General features: G+C 40.8%; 1 protein-coding gene across 1 annotated transcript in view; it reads right to left on the bottom strand.

Annotated features, from left to right (window-relative positions):
* Positions 1–19982, bottom strand: part of LOC136863533 (NACHT and WD repeat domain-containing protein 2) — a 638416-nt gene that overhangs the window by 490967 nt on the left and 127467 nt on the right. Inside the window, exon 6 of the mRNA XM_067139918.2 lies at positions 4675–4900. Coding sequence (XP_066996019.2) covers positions 4675–4900 — 226 coding nt within the window. The remainder of the gene's footprint in view (positions 1–4674; positions 4901–19982) is intronic.

The following is a 19982-nucleotide window of genomic DNA, read 5'->3' as shown; positions in this document are numbered from 1 at the left end:
ACCTTCGGTTTATAGCGACAACGAAAGCCACAAGCACATTTTACCAGTCAGTGGTGGTGCGCCGAGACATCGATGTGGACCTTGAACCTGAGGGCCGACATGGTTTAAATGCTAATCATTTGTTCCGAACATACTAATGAACATGCCCAGTGAATATGAATTTCCCATATCTGGTCTTTCAATGTGTTCTGGTTTTTATGTACATGAGTATTTATTTAAAATGGAAATACAGGGTGTTTAAATATAAGTGTCCGATATTGCAGCAGGGGTTGGGATTGGTCAAAACGAGAAGAACTGTTCCCATAAACGAATGCACAGAAACGATGTATTGGTATAAACAGGTTCCAAGAAAAACATTCCACTAATCATTTATGAACAAGGGGGAAGTGTATGCGAGGATCTTCAAAAGAAAGAAGTAGTCAGCCAACAGTATGTAAAAATTTTGCTTACAAGGATGATGTCCAGATAGAGGAGGTGACTAATACCAAGGAAGTATTAAAATTTATCTATGATAAGAGTGACATTTACAGTAAGATACAGAATTTGAAAACTAGAAAAGAGCTGGAATTGACAAGGTTTTGGAGGACAATGGGTTGGGATATGGTACCATATCTGAAGTACATACTTGATTATTGTGTGCATGAATGAGCTATACCAAATTGAATGGAGAGTTGCTATAGTACCCCTGTGTATAAAGGAAAGGGTGAGAGACATAAAGCTGAAAATTACAGGCCACATAGTTTGACATGCATTGCATGTAAGCTTTAGGAAAACATTCTTTCACACTATATTAGACATGTTTGCGAAATTCATAACTGGTTCGATAGAAGGCAGTTCAGGTTTAGGAAAGGTCATTCCACTGAAGCTCAACTTGTAGGCTTCCAGCAAGATATAGCAGATATCTTGGAGTCAAGAGGTCAAATGGACTGTATTGCGATTGACTTGTGATCACGCGAGACAACTGGCAAAAATGAGTGCAATTGGACTAGAGAAAAGAGTGACTGAATGGGTGGCTATATTTCTAGAAAATAGAACTCAGAGAATTAGAGTAGGCGAAACTTTATCGGACCCTGTAATAATTAAGAGGGGAATTCCTCAAGGCAGTATTATTGGAACTTTAAGCTTTCTTATATATATCAATGATATGAGTAAAGAAGTGGAATCAGAGATAGGATTTAGATCATCTTATTCTGTACAGAGTAATAAATAAGTTACAAGATTGTGAGCAACTGCGAAATGACCTCGATGATGTTGTGAGATGGACAGTAGGCAATGGTATGACGATAAACGGGGTTAAAAGTCAGCTTGTGAATTTCATAAATAAGAAAAGTCCTCCCATTTTTAATTACTGTGTTGATGGGGCGAAAGTTCCTTTTGGGGATCATTGTAAGTACCTGAGTGTTAATATAAGTAAAAATCTTCATTGGGGTAATGACATAAATGAAAATGTAAATGAAAGGTACACATCTCTGCACATGGTTATGAGGGTGTTTAGGGGTTGTAGTAAGGATGTAAAGGAGAGGGCTTATAAGTCTGTGATAAGACCCCAACTAGAGTATGGTTCCAGTGTATGGGACCCTCAGCAGGATTACTTGATTCAAGAACTGAAAAAATCCAAAGAAAAGCAACACTCGATTTGTTCTGGGTGATTTCCCACAAAAGAGTAGCGTAACAAAAATGTTGCAAAGTTTAGACTGGGAAGACTTGGGAGAAATGAGGCGAGCTGCCCGACTAAGTGGTATGTTCCGAGCCGTCAATGGAGAGGTGGCGTGGCATTGACATTAGTAGACGAATATGTTTGTGTGGTGTCTTTAAAAGTAGGAAAGGTCACAATATGAAGATAAAGTTAGAATTCAAGAGGACAAATTCGGGCAAATATTCATTTGTAGGAAGGGGGTTAGGGATTGGAATAACTTACCAAGGGTGTTGTTCAAATCAATTTGTAATTTCTTTGCAATCATTTAAGAAAAGGCTAGGAACTCAACAGATAGGGAATCTGCCACCTGGGCGACTGCCCTAAATGCAGATCAGGATTGATTGATTGATTGATTGATTGATTGATTGATTGATTGATTGATTGATTGATTGATTGATTGATTGATTGATTGATTGATTGATTGATTGATTGATTGATTGATTGATTGATTGATTGATTGATTGATTGATTGATTGATTGATTGATTGATTGATTGATTGAGATACCCGATGAAATATGAGCCATTTTATTTGTGTTGCGTATTTACATTTCAGACAATGGACGTCATCCTACCAGCTTCTTCTGATGAACACATGACTGTCACACACGTTGCACAGAACACGCGTTTTGCAAACAGCCATCAACACCACCAACCAGGAGCTGTGATGTCAGCCGGTCTGTCAGCGGATACCATTTGCACGTTACAGGAGATGCTCCACATGGTTACCACGCATTTGTACACATGCTCGGCTCTTCTTCGCAAGGAATCACGAACACGCCCAATCAAGCCTGGCTGCTCGCGGATGTGGGCACACGCATTGGTCACACGCTCCTGTAACATATGAACAGTGTCGATGGGTGTGGCATAAACCAATGTCTTTAAATGTCCTCATAGCCAGAAAACCAATGGATTGAGGTTCGGTGAACGGAGAGGCCATGCTACTGGACCTCCTCAGCCTATCCATCGTCCAGGAGAAGTTTGGTTTAGGTATTGTCACTCGATGCGTGCACAATGGGGTGGTGCCCCGTCATGCACAAACCACATGCGCTGGCATTCTAGAAGCCCAACGTCCTCCAAGAGTCTGGGTAATTCATCGCACAGGAATCGATGATACACAGCACCGGTTGATCTGTTCGGTAAAATGCATGGCCCTGTTAGTTTGTCACCCACAATTCCTGCCCACACATTGAGATTTAAACGATATGCATCGACTCCCTGACAGCTCAAAGATTTGCATCCGCTCACACGTTCGTGTTGTGGTAATCTTGATGCCATATCTGATGAATCCTACCCCATCCGTAAATAAAATGCAGGATGTAAATTGTGGATCTTCCGCCCTTTGGCGTAGAAGCCATTGACAGAATTGTGCTTTGACAGGGTGGTCAGGAGGCCAAAGAGATTGCACACGTTGGACATGGTACAGATACAGTAACTTGCCATGCAGAACAAGCCGCGCAAGAGCATGGTTGATACCTTCAGCAGCTACAATTCTTCGTACACGTGTGTGAAGATCACGTTCCACGTGTTGCAACACCCGTTCCTCCATTTCCGGCGTGCGAACGTTACGTGGTCTACCGCGATCCGTTGTCCTGGCAACAAATATACCCGTTTCTGCAAGTCGCTGGAATAGCCGAGCGAAAATCTTTCCTGATGGAATGTTGCGGTATGGATGTCGTTGAGCGTACATGATATGGGCCTGTCGTCTACTACCGTTGGCTAATTCATAGCAAAAGACCATGTCTGACATTTCCCTCGAGGAATACCCCATCGCACTGTATACATCGTCCACAGAGTACGGGACCACTAGTCTGGTTTGGGTACAGCACTGCACTGCCAGCACAACCGCATACGATGACTGAAGATCCGACGTGTGCAAAGACCTTCAACGGGAAGACGACTACACCACCGAACACATCGCTCCTCCGCGCGGGTACAATGGCGCATATCTCAACAAGTATTTGTTTCCGGACATGTGTTTATAAGAAAATTTCTTCCCGGTTTGACAAATCCCAACCTCTGTTGCAATATCGGACACCTTTATTTACACACCCTGTATGCAGTTTGAAGGGTTTTTTTTTTCTAAAGAGCACTGCATTTTAGATCTAAGCAGTAGAACGAGACATTTACCGATGAAAGATAAGGTAAAGTTAAACTTCTCATTAGGAGTTACTGTGAATCGTCTGAAATCGTGACGTGCAATTTAAGTGCATGGTAAGTCTTTTATGATAAAATGAGAAGTTACAACAATAGTGAAAGAAAATTCCTGTTTATCTTCAGACTGGAAAATATTTAGCTCAGGAAGAAGGAGCTGGGCTGTGTTGCTCAGATTGTAGAGCAATGGCCTTCTGATCTCAAGTTCGTGGGTGCGATCCGGCTCAATTCGGTGGTATTTGAATGTTAAAATATGTCAGACTCGTGTCGATAGATTTACCGCCATGAAAAATGAACTACTGCGGGACAATATTCTGGCACATCGGCGTCTCTCAGAACTGTGGTAAAAGTTAGTGGGACGTAAAACGATTAACATCATTATTAGAAAAGCAGGTAAGTATACATTATGTACATCACACAACTTGAAAATCGCCAAACGCTTCGTTCCTAAACTAAAGCAAGATAATTTCACTTACGAAATGGATTTATATTGCAAGTCGTTAGAAATGACACTTGTTGTTCCATGTGCTGACAATGGGTTTGCAGCACTTTTGGAGAGTCAGAATTTCAACTCAAAGGAGTTCTCTAGCGCAGTGATAATTCTACCGCCATAAGGACGTCACATATAAACCTTCTTAAATATCGATTTTGGGACTTGCGATACGAAGGCCAGCACTAAACCGTCTGAGCATCCCAATCTCCTCAATATAATATTATTTAGCTTACCGTCTTTGAAAAACTGTGTTCTCATTAATTTCTTAACGATGTACAGAAGGTGTTGTTTAGCAGACGGCTAATAATACGGACATATACTTGAGATAATTACCTTTGTAAATTCGTTGTTTCTATTTTGGCCGGCAGCCTTTCATCTCGTAAGTTAGCCAACAACTTGGAGGCCTCGGTATCCAGACTGCGGTTCAAGATGTCCAAGAAGAGGGAAGCTTTCTTCAGGTTTTGTAAATTGATATTATTAATATATCGGACGTAGGCCAAACAATGATTCTTCGTATTCTTTACATCCAGAATGCCATTGATTACTTCGCGTTCCGTCACTGGAAGTTGAAAAATATATTATTAATTCACCATGGAAAACAAGATAGCATGTAGGAAGGAATCCACATATTGTTTCTGTGCTCTTCTGCTAATGAATTATGACGTGTAAACGTGGTTTGTACAGGAGAATTAACACATAAAAGCATGGATAACCTTAACAATAAAAGTAAGTAACATTGTACTTTCAAGTAATTTAAACCAAACCAATAACATGGTCTGATTTTAAGTGAAAATTGTACAACATTCGTTATAATACCAGCAACACACTGAGAATAACTAATTTCTGAATAATGTAGATTATAGCTGAGTGATTTGTTCCAATTTGGGGCAAGATACATCACTAGCGCTGAGTGTACTTGACAATGTAGAGTCGCTGTGGTTTTATACAAGTTTCAGTAATTGTATTTATTCTGAAATGAGGAAAATGACTCGGGACTAGCTATTGGTATACAATTCCTTCCTACGACTTCCCTGGACGGTTTGCTGTGAGTGTGGAAATATCCAGAAGTGTGCAGCGCCTTATCGATCGGCACAATCAGCATAAGTCTGAATAGATTTTACTCTGACACATTACTCTCAATCAAGAGGTCAATTCGGATGTGTACAGAAATCAGTTGGAGGTATTACAGCAACTGAAACGCAGAAACCAGAGCATATAACCTGAACTGTGTTATATTCCATGATGACACCTCATGAGTGTTTGCTCACTTGCTCAAAGCTGCTCGAGAATTTCTGCGTTGTCATACCACACTCATCATATTGATGTAGAGTTGCACTAAAAGCTACTTCTTTCGTTTTTGAAGAATAATTTGAACTGAAAGTCACCTCTAAGTTTGCCCAGTTCTACATGGAAGGATGAACTAAAGTGAGAGTATATTGGGGTGAGTCGACATTTAAAAACGCATTAACACTTTCATTTCATTTTTATCTAATAAAAACGCTCAGATGTTTCCAGAAAACTTGATTCACACACAGCATATCGTCATTGAAATGGTGTACTCTCTACGAAATGCCAATACTGAAATAAAATTTGACTTCATTGAATTTACATCACTCTTCATTTGATTTCCAACAAAAGCGCTGACTATTTATTTAAATCACATAAATGGAATTGTAAATAAAGGGTACAGATCTCTGCATATGCTTATGAGTTTGTTTAGGGGTTGTAGTAAGAATGTAAAGGAGAGGGCATACAAGTCTCTAGTAAGACCACAAATAGAGTATGGTTTCAGTGTATGGGACCCTCACTAGGATTACTTGATTCAAGAACGGGAAAAAATCCAAAGAAAAGCAGCTCTATCTGTTCCGGGTGATTTCAAAAAAAAAAATGCGTTAGAAAAATGCTGCAAAGTTTGGGCTGGGAAAACTTCGGAGAAAGGAGACAAGCTGCTCGACTAAGTACTATGTTCCAAGCTGTCATTGGAGAGATGGCGTGGAATGACATTAGTAGACGAATAAGTTTGAGTGGTGTCCTTAAAAGTAGGAAAGATCGCAATCTATATATATATAATAAGAGTGTTGTCTGTACATTGCTCAGAATTTGAAAAGAATGGTATTTCTGTATCGGTCATGTCCACAGTAACAAGAAAATGCATTTTTTACTTTTCCGTAATTTCTGTCTGTCTGTCTGTCTGTCTGTCTGTCTGTCTGTCTGTAGGTCTGTCTGTACACGCATCACGAGAAAACGGCTGAAGAGAATTTAATGAAAATCGGAATGTAAAGTTGGGTGATGAACCGCTACAATCTAGGCTATAAATTATTTTAATCACGCTGAGTGAAATGGTAGTTTAGGGGAAGGCATGAAATTTAATTCTCAAATATTTATGTTATTAGTGGTCGTGTCTTAATGATAATCGCTAGACAAAGATGGGAAATAAGTCGCTAAAATATAGGCTATACACGCTGAGAAAAATGGTAGTTTAGGGGAAGGCCTAAAATTTAATTTTCAAATATTTATTTTATTAGTGGTCGTATCTTCACAAAAATTGGTATGCAAATTCGGAGAATAGGTCGCTATAATCTAGGCTATCAATAATGTTATTCACACTGAATGAAATGCTAGATTAGGGGAAGGCCTGAAATGTAATCTATATATATAAAAAAAGAGTTTTGTCTGTACATTGCTCAGAATTTGAAAAGAATAGTATTTTTGTATCGGTCATGTCCACAGTAACAAGAAAATGTCTTTTTTACTTTTCCGTAATTTCTGTCTGTCTGTCTGTCTGTCTGTCTGTCTGTCTGTCTGTCTGTCTGTCTGTCTGTCTGTCTGTACACGCATCACGAGAAAACGGCTGAAGAGAATTTAATGAAAATCGGAATGTAAAGTCGGGTGATGAACCGCTACAATCTAGGCTATAAATTATTTTAATCACGCTGAGTAAAATGGTAGTTTAGGGGAAGGCCTGAAAATTAATTCTCAAATATTTATGTTATTAGTGGCTGTGTCTTAATGAAAATCGGTAGACAAACATGGGAAATAAGTCGCTGCAATATAGCCTATAGACGCTGAGAAAAATGGTTAGTTTAGGGGAAGGCCTAAAATTTAATTGTGAAACATTTATTGTATTAGTGGTCGTATCTTCACGAAAATTGGTATGCAAAATCGGGGAATAGGTCGCTATAATCTAGGCTGTCAATAATGTTATTCACTCTGAGTGAAATAGTAGATTAGGGGAAGGCCTGAAATGTAATCTATATACAGGATGAAGCAAAATTCGCGCACTCGGGCGTCGCAGTGCGACTCCCCACATGCCAGCAATAAAAAAGTCTCTCACAAAAGTTCGTCCTGCGAGTATATCAGGCAGAAAAAAGGACATTGAATAGTGGCAGTCTGGCAACACTGTAACCACATGTACGGTAAGTACCTCTGTCAGCAACAATTATCCGTGCTGTACAGTGGGTGCAGTGGATAGAGTTTTGGGTTCGCATGCAGGAGGTAGAGGGTTCGATCCTAGGTTGAGGAGCAATTTTTTATTTACTAATTTCTATCGGACATTAGATACTGTAATACAGTAAGACACCGTACCTTAGGTCTCATGTATCCTACATTTACAACATTTTGTAACGCTGAACACAACAAATACTTTGCTAGGCCTACTGGTAACGTAAGCCCTAACGAAATATAATGGACTTGAACGAGGCAAGAATAATAGTTGCTACTAATGTGTGAGATCATTGGAGGAGGGTCCAAAGAAAACAGGTTTCGCATTTAGTATATGAAGTGGTGCGAATAAATTCACGCCCACGACGTGGAAAGGACGTCTTTCAAAGCTGACCAATGAAAACAATTGTTCGTCCATTTGTAGGATCGTAGTATGTAAGTGCAAAGGGTTTCTAGATGACCCGCTGCAATGGCTGTTGACGATTAAGTTGCCAGATACCATACAACCTGGACTACATTTATGAAATAAAAAACACACGCTTCAACCCAGGATCGACCCCTCAACCTCCTGAATGCTAACCCAAAACTGTACCCATTGCACCAACTGTACAGCACAAAGAATACGTGCTGACAGATGTAGAGTTACCCTACATGCGGTTAGAGTGTTGCCAGATTGCCACTCTTCAACGCCCTTTTTCTGCCGGATATACTCGAAGGACGAATGGTATTTTTGTATCGGTGATGTTCACAGTAACAAGAAAATGCATTTTTTACTTTTCCGTAATGTCTGTCTGTCTGTCTGTCTGTCTGTCTATATGTATGTATGTACACGCATCAATAGAAAACGGCTGAAGAGAATTTAATGAAAATCGGTATGTAATGTCGGGTGATGAACCTCTGCAATCTAGGCTACAAATTTTTTTATTCACGTTGAGTGAAATGGTAGTTTAGGGGAAGGCCTGAAATGTAACTCTCAAATAAGTTATTTATGTTATTAGTGGTCGTATCGATAAATACTACGTAACTAACATAACTTTAGTTATGTCGTAAGTTAGTAGCAGTTATGTAAGAAGTTATTAAATTCCCGATCAGTTATGTCTTATACATTGTTACCGTACCGCATATAATCAGAGATATTCATGAATTTTTATTTTTGTTACGATGTCCATATCAGCGCCGAGTCACGAGAAAATGGGTAAACAGAATTTAGTGAAAATCGGTATGTAAAGTCTGAGAATAAGGAACTACAGTCTACGATATAAATAATTTTGTAAGACACCCTAATATCACAGAGTCGAAAGAAAACTAATGTGAAGGCCTGCAATATAGAAAGCTCATAAACTTTATCAACAATAACATTACATTGACCATTGTTTGTTGTGATGTGCTTTTTGCCTTCTGTTTCCTCTAATCCCCGATAGATAGGATTACTGCAGCGTACCGAGGTTTTTTTAAATTTGCTTGACGTCGCACCGACACAGGTAGGTCTTATGGCGACGATGGGATAGGAAATGAATAGTGGTGTGAAGGAAGCGGCCTTGGCTTTAAGGTACAGCCTGGTGTGACTGATGTGAAAATAGGAAAGCACGGAATACCATCTTCAGGGTTGCCGGCAGTGGGGTTCGAATCCACTATCTCCCGGATGCAAACTCACAGCTGCGCGCCCCTAACCACACGGGGAACTCGCCTGGTCGTACCGACTGTAACAGCCTGCCTGTATATTGGCGGGAAGTAGCTGGGGAGTAAGATAACTTTCTTCTTTAGCATGCCATTCCTCTGGTTCATACATTTTCTGATATATCTGGTACGTAATACACTGGTTCATCATAGTATTCGAGCTATTCGATCCCTACTCTGAGGCACTGATTGGAATGAGTAGTGTGCATATTTAACGGAATAATGACAGAGGAGTGTTCACGGCAGTCTGCGACCTGGTTATTCCAGCTCTGGAACTTTGGACTCTTAGATCGGCACCGTAGGACTGTTCATTGAAATTGAGAAAGTGTGCGGATTTTCATTTGATCGAGTATTTTATATGATAACATTGCTTTCAATCGCTACATTCCTACTGACGTTTTTGTAATGACCTATGTTGAATTCAGTTAGGAAAACCACCAAGTCAGTCTTTCTGAGAATCCCGTAGCGAAGCACGGGTACATCAGCTAGTATGAAGATAAAGTTGGAATTCAAGAGGACAAATTGGGTCTAATATTCGTTTATAGGAAGGGAAGTTAGGGATTGGAATAATTTACCAAGGGAGATGTTCAATAAATTTCCAATTTCTGTGAAATCATTCAAGAAAAGGCTAGGAAAACAACAGATAGGGAATCTGCCAGCTGGGCGACTGCCCTAAATGCAGATCAGTAGTGATTGATTGATTGATTGATTGATTGATTGATTGATTGATTGATTGATTGATTGATTGATTGATTGATTGATTGATTGATTGATTGATTGATTGATTGATTGATTGATTGATTGATTGATTGATTGATTGATTGATTGATTGATTGATTGATTGATTGAAACTGTGATATAAGCCTACATTTGATACAGGAAGCATTGGAATTGTTGGTTAATGTTAGGGGTTGGGGCACCATATTCAACAGTCCAGTGTACTGGTTACGCACGTTGGGTAAGGTAAGTGTCTGTTGTGTTTTTACTGGTGCACTAATTCTTCTTATTCTTCTTATTCTCTTTTCTCACATCCTAGTGTGGTCGCAAGAACGAATTGTGTAGAATATGTGAACTTCGCTCAGATTTACGGCAGGATGCCTTTCTCGACGCCAGCCCTATTTACTCTTAGGTACGTGTTTCTGTGGTGTACTCTTTGTGAATGAAGATGTCTGCATTTAGGCAAAAGAAATACCCAGTCCCCAAATGGGAGGAATTAACCAAATGCGGCTAAAATTCCCCGAAACGAACGGGAATCAAACCCGGGACTCTCTGAACCGAAAGCCCTACACTATCCATTGAGGTGCACATAGAGGGTGAACCCGAACTTCACCGAAAAACTTTCGGAGGTTGTTCAGGGATACCTTCTGAGAATATTGGTACAAGGGATCCATGGTCTCCGCTCTCGGGTTACTCTGTATATTGGGACAAAGTTTGGTTTGGAAGCGGCCGTGGCTGTGTGTTAGGTACCACCCAAATATAACCACAAGAACAAGCTTCTACTGTGGCTGAGAGTGGATTTAAATCCTGCTTCCTTTATCAGTGTGTTCCCGATACTTAAGGTCCTAGACTCTCATCAAATCGTTATTGATTTTGTAGCGTCGAATCCGGGCCAACTAGGCAAAAAGCAGCTTACAGCATAACCAGCTTTAGGATAATACTAATGGGGCCAAGGCGAATGCCGTGCAATACAGTACCGACGATTGGGAATAAGAAGTGGGGGAGGGGCACAGAAATGTATAGACAACAGAAAGTACTCGGGTCTGGCGGATATAGCGGAGGGGGGGGGGGGGGATAGACATTAACATTGAAAAAATACCCATAAAATGGTTAGTTTTTATGTTCTCTGAGTGATTTTCAGTAGAGACATAAAGTTTGACAGTCTACCAAATTACGTGCGGTAATAATAATAAATAATTTCGTGTGGCTATTTCTAGCCGGTGCAGCCCTTGTAAGGCAGACCTTCCGATGAGGGTGGGCGGCACCTGCCATGTGTAGGTAACTGCGTGTTGTTGTGGTGGAGGGTAGTGTTGTGTGTGTGTGTGTGTGAGTGAGTGAGAGAGAGAGTTGCAGGGATGTTGGGGACAGCACAAACACCCAGCCCCCGGGCCATTGGAATTAACAAAGAAGATTAAAATCCCTGACCCGGCCGGGAATCGAACCCGGGACCCTCTGAGCCAGAGACCAATACGCTGAACATTCAGCCAGAGAGTCGGACGTGCGGTAATAATAGTACAATACAATAAAACGTTCACCAAAGGAACTATGATTACACATGTATTACAATTAAATACGCGTACGGTGTGATTATAGAATTTAAAAGTAATTCAGTATTTGGCTACAGAGTATCAAAGTAACAGACACCAGACAGAACTGAACAGCACATTGACTGAGTGAAACTGCCAGACTGACGAATGCGCGTGACAAGCGAGTGACTTTGGCAATAATATACCCCGGCTACCCTCATCGCAGAACATGGTATACATCGCCCCTGCTGTGGCGGTGTACAGTTCGGCTAGTCGCGACGAACGATATTTTGTGTGTACTCGTATTTCCGGTAAGTATTTCCTTAATAATTAAAGAAATTAAAAGAAAGCTTTGGCTGAAAATACAAGAGTTTGCGAAATGTTTATAATTCCTAGTCTCAGGCTGCTAAAATGGAGTAAAAATGTAATTTTTCTCCCCGCCCCCTCCCCCTAATCGCCGCTATAACGTTCTTCATATGCTGGTCGAACCAGAAAATGGATTGTAGTGAGTTTAATTGAGTTGATGACTGACTTGCGTGATCGATGACCTTCCTTTCCTTAACATTACGTCATATGCAGGTATCCATGGCCCAAAGTTGAAGAATTGACAAGGGCGTAACATCTCTCGGAAATGTTACGAAATATTGCAAGGTTGGTGTAGAGTTCCTATTTTTGCTTTCATACTCAACCACTCTCATAAAAAACATGATCTTCCGAAAGTTTGCTCCCCTCACCAATCTCTCTACAGGTATTTTGGTGTATTGATGGGTTTCATGATATTGCAGAACAAAAAACACAGGCTCCATAAAGATATATTGCACATTCCAATTCAGAAGCCATGGGCCAAGTCTTTTATCCATAAGCATCTTATTTCTCTCCAAAATACAATCATCCTTGGAACTGTCTACTTTGATCTTCGTTAAAACTCAGACATATACATGACTACGGCATGACCAATGCAAACAACTCATGCTCAAGTTCTTTGTATTATATTGTTCGAACTACATGATAGTCTACTGCGGAGGAAAGGAGTCTGGGTGGTTTCGAAGTTCTTGGAAGGTTTGGTAAGAATTTTCCCTTCAACAGCCCGAGAAAAATCACGGAAAGAGCAGCGTTAGCGCATTCTGGATCCGCTCTATGTCTGACATTACATAGGGCGGACTGTACCTGTGGGTGTTCATTGAATATAAGTGAAACGTACCGTACATTTTTCTATAACGTTATTCAATATGGCCAACGGCCGTAGCCGTGTTGAAACACCGGATCCCGTGAGATCTCCGAAGTTAAGCAACATTGGGCGTGGTCAGGAGTTGGATGGGTTGCCACGCGCTGTTGGTGAGGGGTAAGGGAATGGAGGAGCGGAAAGGAACTGGCCACCCTACCGCACGTAAACTCCGGCTCAGGAGCACTTCTGCGGAGGTTCGGACCTGCCTTCGGGCAGAATAACCCTTACCCGTTATTCAATATAAACCATCAAAGACAGTGTAGCCACCAGGCATCACAGTTTCTAACGTGCTATGGTGACTATACAAAATGATCAATAGGCTAATAGGTATTCCTTTCCGTACGCTACGATTTATGCCTATATTTAATTCACAAGAGCTGCTTCCTCTCCTTCATATTTTCCATTAAGTAAATAGGAAAATCCAGCAGTAGCTGGTCCAATTGGTACGCGATGGCCTGTGCGCCTATTCTAAATGTGTATTGGTTAAGCTTCTGAAATGAATTAGCCTAAACTAAAGTAGTTAGCATAGCGAGTAGAAGGAAGAAATGTGATCACTCACCTAGTTCATCGGTTCCTCCTCTAGACCGCTCTCCCAGCAGTATTTGAGCTTGGGCTTACAAATCAGCATATGAATAAAAGACAATTATTGCATGCAAAATATTATGCTTTTGCTTACCATTCCAGAAGTCAGTTGTCAGATAGTTTAGATAGCTTCCGGGTAGACTTAGTGGTCTTGCTCATCTGTATTTTTACAAAATAAAATCGACATTTCATATAATGTAACACAAATTTAGGGATAATGTCCGCAACATGGTCATCGCAGCATCCCACTTCTTTCAAATTAATAGTGATACTGTGCAAACTGTCCAAACACTCGTAAAATATATCGTCCCATAGACTATGTTCACAGGAGTGTTTTTATTCCACTACACTTTCAACTTGCACGAACACATTATAAACTGCTCTTGAAGGATGGTTGTTGAAAGTGCTGTCAGTGCTGTATTTATTGCTATAGTCCCTAGTAAATGTGAGGCCTGCGGCAAGTATTTCTTCTGTAGGCTTTCCGTGAAGAAGGCTGACACATTTATGACATTTTGTGACCTTGGATACATTGCGTAATATACCAGGTGGCTCTCGAACGCCGTACTTTCTACTTATAAATGCTCCGCATGCACAAATGATGAGTGGGATGTCTACCAACTGATTTTGATAGGGGAACTACTGCCAGCAGGCAGGTTGCGTCAGAATATAAAGAGACAAGAAACGAAGTGTCGCTCGCAGCATGTTACTCAGCGCTGCCGGTCTAATGCACCCCTTGCATTAGTAGACATCGTTTCCGACCGCATAGTTCTAGGCCGGTGTATGATACAGCCGCACTATATTTGCTGCCTGCATATCAGCAATGGCTAGTGCGATCAGCAGCGACGAATACACAGACATTATTTTAATCTGGACAATCTGGTCGGAGTGCAACAGAAGCTCCAAACAGACGTATGCCTTCTACACATGCACTTCACCGAAAAATATTAGTTTTTGTTTCATACAAGCAACTCTTCCATAGAGTGGAATGTCTACACGTGTATAAATTAATAAGTTATTTCCTTTTCTGCATTTCTGGCGTGTCTACAAACAGTAGCGGCGATTAGAGGGTGGGGCGTGGAGGGACAGTCGCCCTCCCCCCACTTTATGGAGTCAACATTATATTTTTATTCCACTTTAGCCAGCTGGAACTAGGAATTATTTTAAAAAAGCTGTTTGTACAAACCTTGTTATCTTATCTGCTAATTCCTTCGTTTATTTTCTTTAATTTTTTTTTTTTTTTTTTTGCTATTTGCTTTACGTCGCACCGACACAGATAGGTCTTATGGCGACGATGGGATAGGAAAGGCCTAGGAATTGGAAGGAAGCCGCCGTGGCCTTAATTAACGCACAGCCCCGGCATTTGCCTTGTGTGAAAATGGGGAACCACGGAAAACCATCTTCAGGGCTGCCGACAGTGGGGCTCGAACCCAATATATCCCGATTACTGGATACTGGCCGCACTTAAGCGACTGCAGCTATCGAGCTCGGTCTCTTTCATTATTAACATAATTATTGACCGAAATACGCACAAAATGCTGTTCGTCGCGGCTAACCAATTTGTATATCACAACGGCAAGTAGTGGAGACTTTGCATGTGCTGTGGGGAGGGTAGTAGGGGTACATATTTTTTTGCCGAGGTCGTGGCCAGTGAGTTATGATTCACCCACTTGCCACGCGCATTCATCAGTCTGGCAGTCTCTTTAGTGTCTGTGAGTTTATTAGTGAGTACTGAAATACTAAATTATTTTAATTGCATAACCATGCCGTACTTCTATTTAATTACACCGGGTGAGGTGACCGTGGGGTTACGGGCGCGCAGCTCTGAGTTTGCACTCGGGAGATAGTTTAGAATCCCACTGTCAGCATCCCATTTTCACACCAGGCAAGTGCTGGGGCTGTACCTTATTTAAGGCCACGGTCGCTTCGTTTTCACGCGTAGCCTTTTCCTGTCTCCTCGTCGCCATAAATCCTATCTATGTTGGTGCGACGTAAAGCCAATTGTACAAAAAAAAAATTCACTTGTAATTGTATTTCAACGGGAGCTAATACCAATGTTCCTAAATTATTTCTTTATGTTATGTTATTTTCCGTAGTATGTTTGTGAGACCTGGTGAAAATTTTATTATACAGCACCGAATCAAAATCTCAAAAAAACTATAATTACGAATAATCCACGGGGCAGATTAATTACATTTACATTTAAAATAACATAATACAAACGAAATAATTTAGTCCAGTGAAAGTAAAGTTGGTATTCTCTCGCGTTGAAATTACAATTACAATTAAATGTCTCATTTTTACAATTGAATTTACGTCGCACCGACACAGATAGAACTTATGGGAAGGAAGCGGCCGTGGCCTTAATTAAGGTACAGGCTCAGCATTTTCCTGGCATGAAAATGGGAAACCACGGAAAACCATCTTCAGGGCTGTCGACAGTGGGATTCGAAACCACTATTTCTCGAGTGCAAGCTCACAGCTTCGTGCCCGTAACCCCACGGCCAGCTCGCCGGATACAATTGCACAGATGTACGGCATGATTATGCAATTAAAATCATTTAGTATTTTAATACACGCTAAGAAACTAGCAGACAATAAAGAGACTGCCAGACTGACGAATGCGCGCGGCAAGCGGGTGAATTATAACTCAGTGGCCACGATGTCGGCAAAAAAAATGTACCCCTACTACCCTTCCTTTTTTTTGCTATTTGTTTTACGTCGCACCGACACAGATAGGTCTTTTGGCAACGATGGGATTGGAAAGGCCTAGGAAGTGGAAGGAAGCGGCCGTGGCCTTAATTAAGGTACAGCCCCGGCATTTGCCTGGTGTGAAAATGGGAAATTACGGAAAACCATCTTCAGGGCTGCCGACAGTGGGGCTCGAACCCAGTATCTCCCGATTACTGGATACTGGCCGTACTTAAACGACTGCAGCTATCGAGCTCGGTACTACCCTTCCTCACAGCACATGCAAAGTCTCCACTACTTGCCGTAGCGCTACACAATAAAGGAAAGATTTAGCATATAAGACAACAAGGATTGTACAAATAGATTTTTTTTTAAATTCCTAGTTCCAGCTGGCTAAAGTGGAATAAAATGTAATATTTACTGTACAAAGTGGGGGTGAGAGCGACTGTCCCTCCTCACGCCACCCCCTAAACGCCGCTAGTGTTTGTAGACACGCCAAAGATGCAGTAAATGAAATTATTAATTTATACACGTGTAGGCAATCAACTCGAGAAAAGAATTGATTGTATGGAACAAGAACGAATACTGTTCGGCTAAATATGTGTGTAGAAGGCGTAAGTCTGTTTGGAGCTTCTGTTGCACTCCGACCACGTTGTCCAGCTTAAAATAATGTCTGTGTATTCACCGCTGCTGACAATACTAGCCATTGCCGATATGCAGACAGCAAATATAGTGCGGCTGTATCATACACCAGCCTAGAACTATGCGGTCGAAAAGGATGTTTACTAATGCAACGGGTGCATTAGATCGGCAGCGCTGAGTAACATGCTGCGAGCGACACTCCGTTTCTTATCTCTTCATATTCTGACATAACCTGCCCGCTGGCAGTAGTTCCCCTGTGAAAATCAGTTGGTAGATATCCCGTTCATCATTCGTGCATGCGGGGCATTTATAAGTAGAAAGTACGGCGTTCGAGAACCACCTGGTATATCCTCCTAGATAACAAATCAAACACTCCTTTGCAAGACTGCGGCTATCACTGTTAATTAGACCTAAATTGTTCTCCCAGTCTGGTAAGAGGTCATCCATGTTCTCAGTGAAGTGTAATGCTTGTCTTATTTTATTTGGTGCGTTTTCTACTACAGCCTTATTTGTCTCTTCTGTCTTCTTAGCCAGTGTTCTCATTTGATTGACGAATGATGTCAATGTCAGTTCAAATTTGGGCTCACAATTACTACCCGATGACAGGGCAAGTTTGGTTGGTATATAAATAGACTGCGACATGTGTAAATTCAGAAAATCTATTGTTGAAGGGTGGTCGTCACAACTTAATGAGCGTAGTATACCAAAGTGCCGTTCTAGAGGATCTTGATTAAATTTGGCTGTGAGCACATATCGGAATCCATTATTCCATAAATACTCGGACACCTGTATGGTGCTCTCAATTGTTACTCTTAGGGATTCAAGAGTTCTTTCTGAAGCAAAAGTATTATCCTTCCCACTGAGGTTATCTCTCCATTTTGTTAAGGTTTGATGTCCTATTGAATCTTTATAAAGAGCCCCTGCTGGTGTAGAAGTATTTAATACATCTATTAGGATGTTTAATTCCCTTGTGAACGTTTCCGTCGGTTCGTTGTCTTCAAATCCCTCCGAGTTTATCTGTTTAAAGGACTTTATGCAATTTGCAACAGAATTACTAAATAACTGAAGAACAAGTCTCACGTCCATGCGCTGAAATGAAATGGGGTATGTACAGTATGTGCAGACGTTAGTTTGTGGCAAACTTTCAAACCTGCAAATTTATGGCAATTATCCATTTCGAAAACTTGTCGATAGAATTTAAAGTCCACAACTTCATTATTGTAATAGACTTGCCTTTTGTCGTAAAAATTATTCCTAATTCACTTAGTTATATGTACAGCATCTGAAAAGGCCCAAACTCCTACTAGAATCAAAAGAATTAGAAATAGAGCACACGACCTTCCCTTCTTTTCCATTTATTCCTAAACATTTCCACACCTTTTTATTAGACTGACTTCTGTCTGAGGTGAAACCTATAATTCTGGAGCCAATTTGCTCCAGTTGTAAGACCACCTGGATTAAAATTCGTGACAAAATATCACCATGTGTGGAATTTCGGCTTGCATACACAGCAACCGGTTGAACCCAATTATGCAATAGGGGCACAAACATGAACAGTAGCGCATGATTTGAGAGTTTATTTTTCCCGTGTTCTTGGGTTTGTTCTCCTAAATTTACGAATCCATCAACTTTTAATGAGTTGGTGTTAAACTGAACCTCTTCTCTCAGTTTTACTTCGTCATATATGAGAATTCCCGTGCGATTGATTTCACCCTTCTCATCGCAGAAATAGTTCTCAATAGCACTAATGGCATGGGTGTTCACCCCGTAAGGGCACTTAAGACCTTAAACTAATTTTCGCAGATGAGCCTCCGAAGGAAGGGGCAGCATGTCATGCCTTAAACAGTGTCTATAGCCCTTAGTTGATTTAGTTTTAAATAAGAGACTATGTAAAAGGAATTCATTATCATATCTCATCCCTTTCTTATTTGTTAGCTGACATTTTTTAGCATGGTGTTAATAATCACCTTTTGCTTTCTGCTTAATGTCAGCTCAATTGAATAATTTGTCTGTAATTTCGAATCTCTTAGTTGTTTTTCTAGCAACAAAATCTTAGCATTAGCTATTTTCAATTTATTACGGATAGTCATTATATTTCTTTTAGCACTCGCAGAAAAAGCATCGAAATTTAATTCGCGGTGAGGCCTGTGTGATTTGTTCCTTGAACCTTCCTCCGTCTTCGGAGGCTGTTTTTTACGGGGTGATTTTCGTTTGTTTAATTGTTTCGTGAGATATTTTGGCAAATTGGGGACTATGAGGGACAGCGCCAGTTTTCAGTTTACATCTGTCTCTAGGAATTTCTACCTATTCGCCTTGTATTACAAATGAAGCTGATTTAACAATAAATTCATCAGAAAAATGTGAATCGCACACACAACACTTATCAGAAAGCTTTTTGTCCTTTCTGGGAATCGCCTTTTCGCATTTTGAAAATTCTGCTTCATTTTTAGGTGGTTTGAAGAAGTGTTTACCTTTCGTAGTTTTGTAGCCAGACTTACATCCTGGAACTAAGCAAGTAGGCATTTTTTCCTCGTCGGTATTTTTGTAAATTTTATAAACTCAGCACTATATTTACACTAAATAAGAGAATACCATAATCAATTCACACGCTCTTCACTTTCACTGAACAATAATTCACGACAATTAAGTTTTTGCGTTCACAGAACAACATAACTATATTTCAACTACAGATACCAACCCTCAGATAGCAACGGTGCTGCCCCTAGCGGATGATTCATCACAGTCCCTATACTAGCCAACAGGGAACAACTTAAGAGCTCACACTTTCTCTTCTACACGTTATGTACTTAGTATGAAGGATAACCGTGTTGCAGCCCTTCATTCCCACTGGTATCAAATCGGTGGTAGAAATCTTTTTATCTAGTAATCGGGAGATAGTGGGTTCGAGCCCCACTGTCGGCAGCCCTGAAGATGGTTTTCCGTGGTTTCCCATTTTCACACCAGGCAAATGGCGGGGTTGTACCTTAATTAAGGCCACGGCCGTTTCCTTCCAATTCCTAGCCCTTCCCTATCCCATCGTTGCCATAAGACATATCTGTGTCGGTGCGACGTAAAGCAAACAGCAACGAAAAAAAATAATCTTTTCTCACAGTACAGGTTGGGACATCATAATTATTTTAAAT

This window comes from Anabrus simplex, chromosome 2, assembly GCF_040414725.1.
Source record: "Anabrus simplex isolate iqAnaSimp1 chromosome 2, ASM4041472v1, whole genome shotgun sequence".
NCBI classification, from domain to species: Eukaryota; Metazoa; Arthropoda; class Insecta; order Orthoptera; family Tettigoniidae; genus Anabrus; species Anabrus simplex.
Note: the sequence above shows the minus strand (reverse complement) of the source record. Positions and strands in the feature narration are given on the sequence as shown.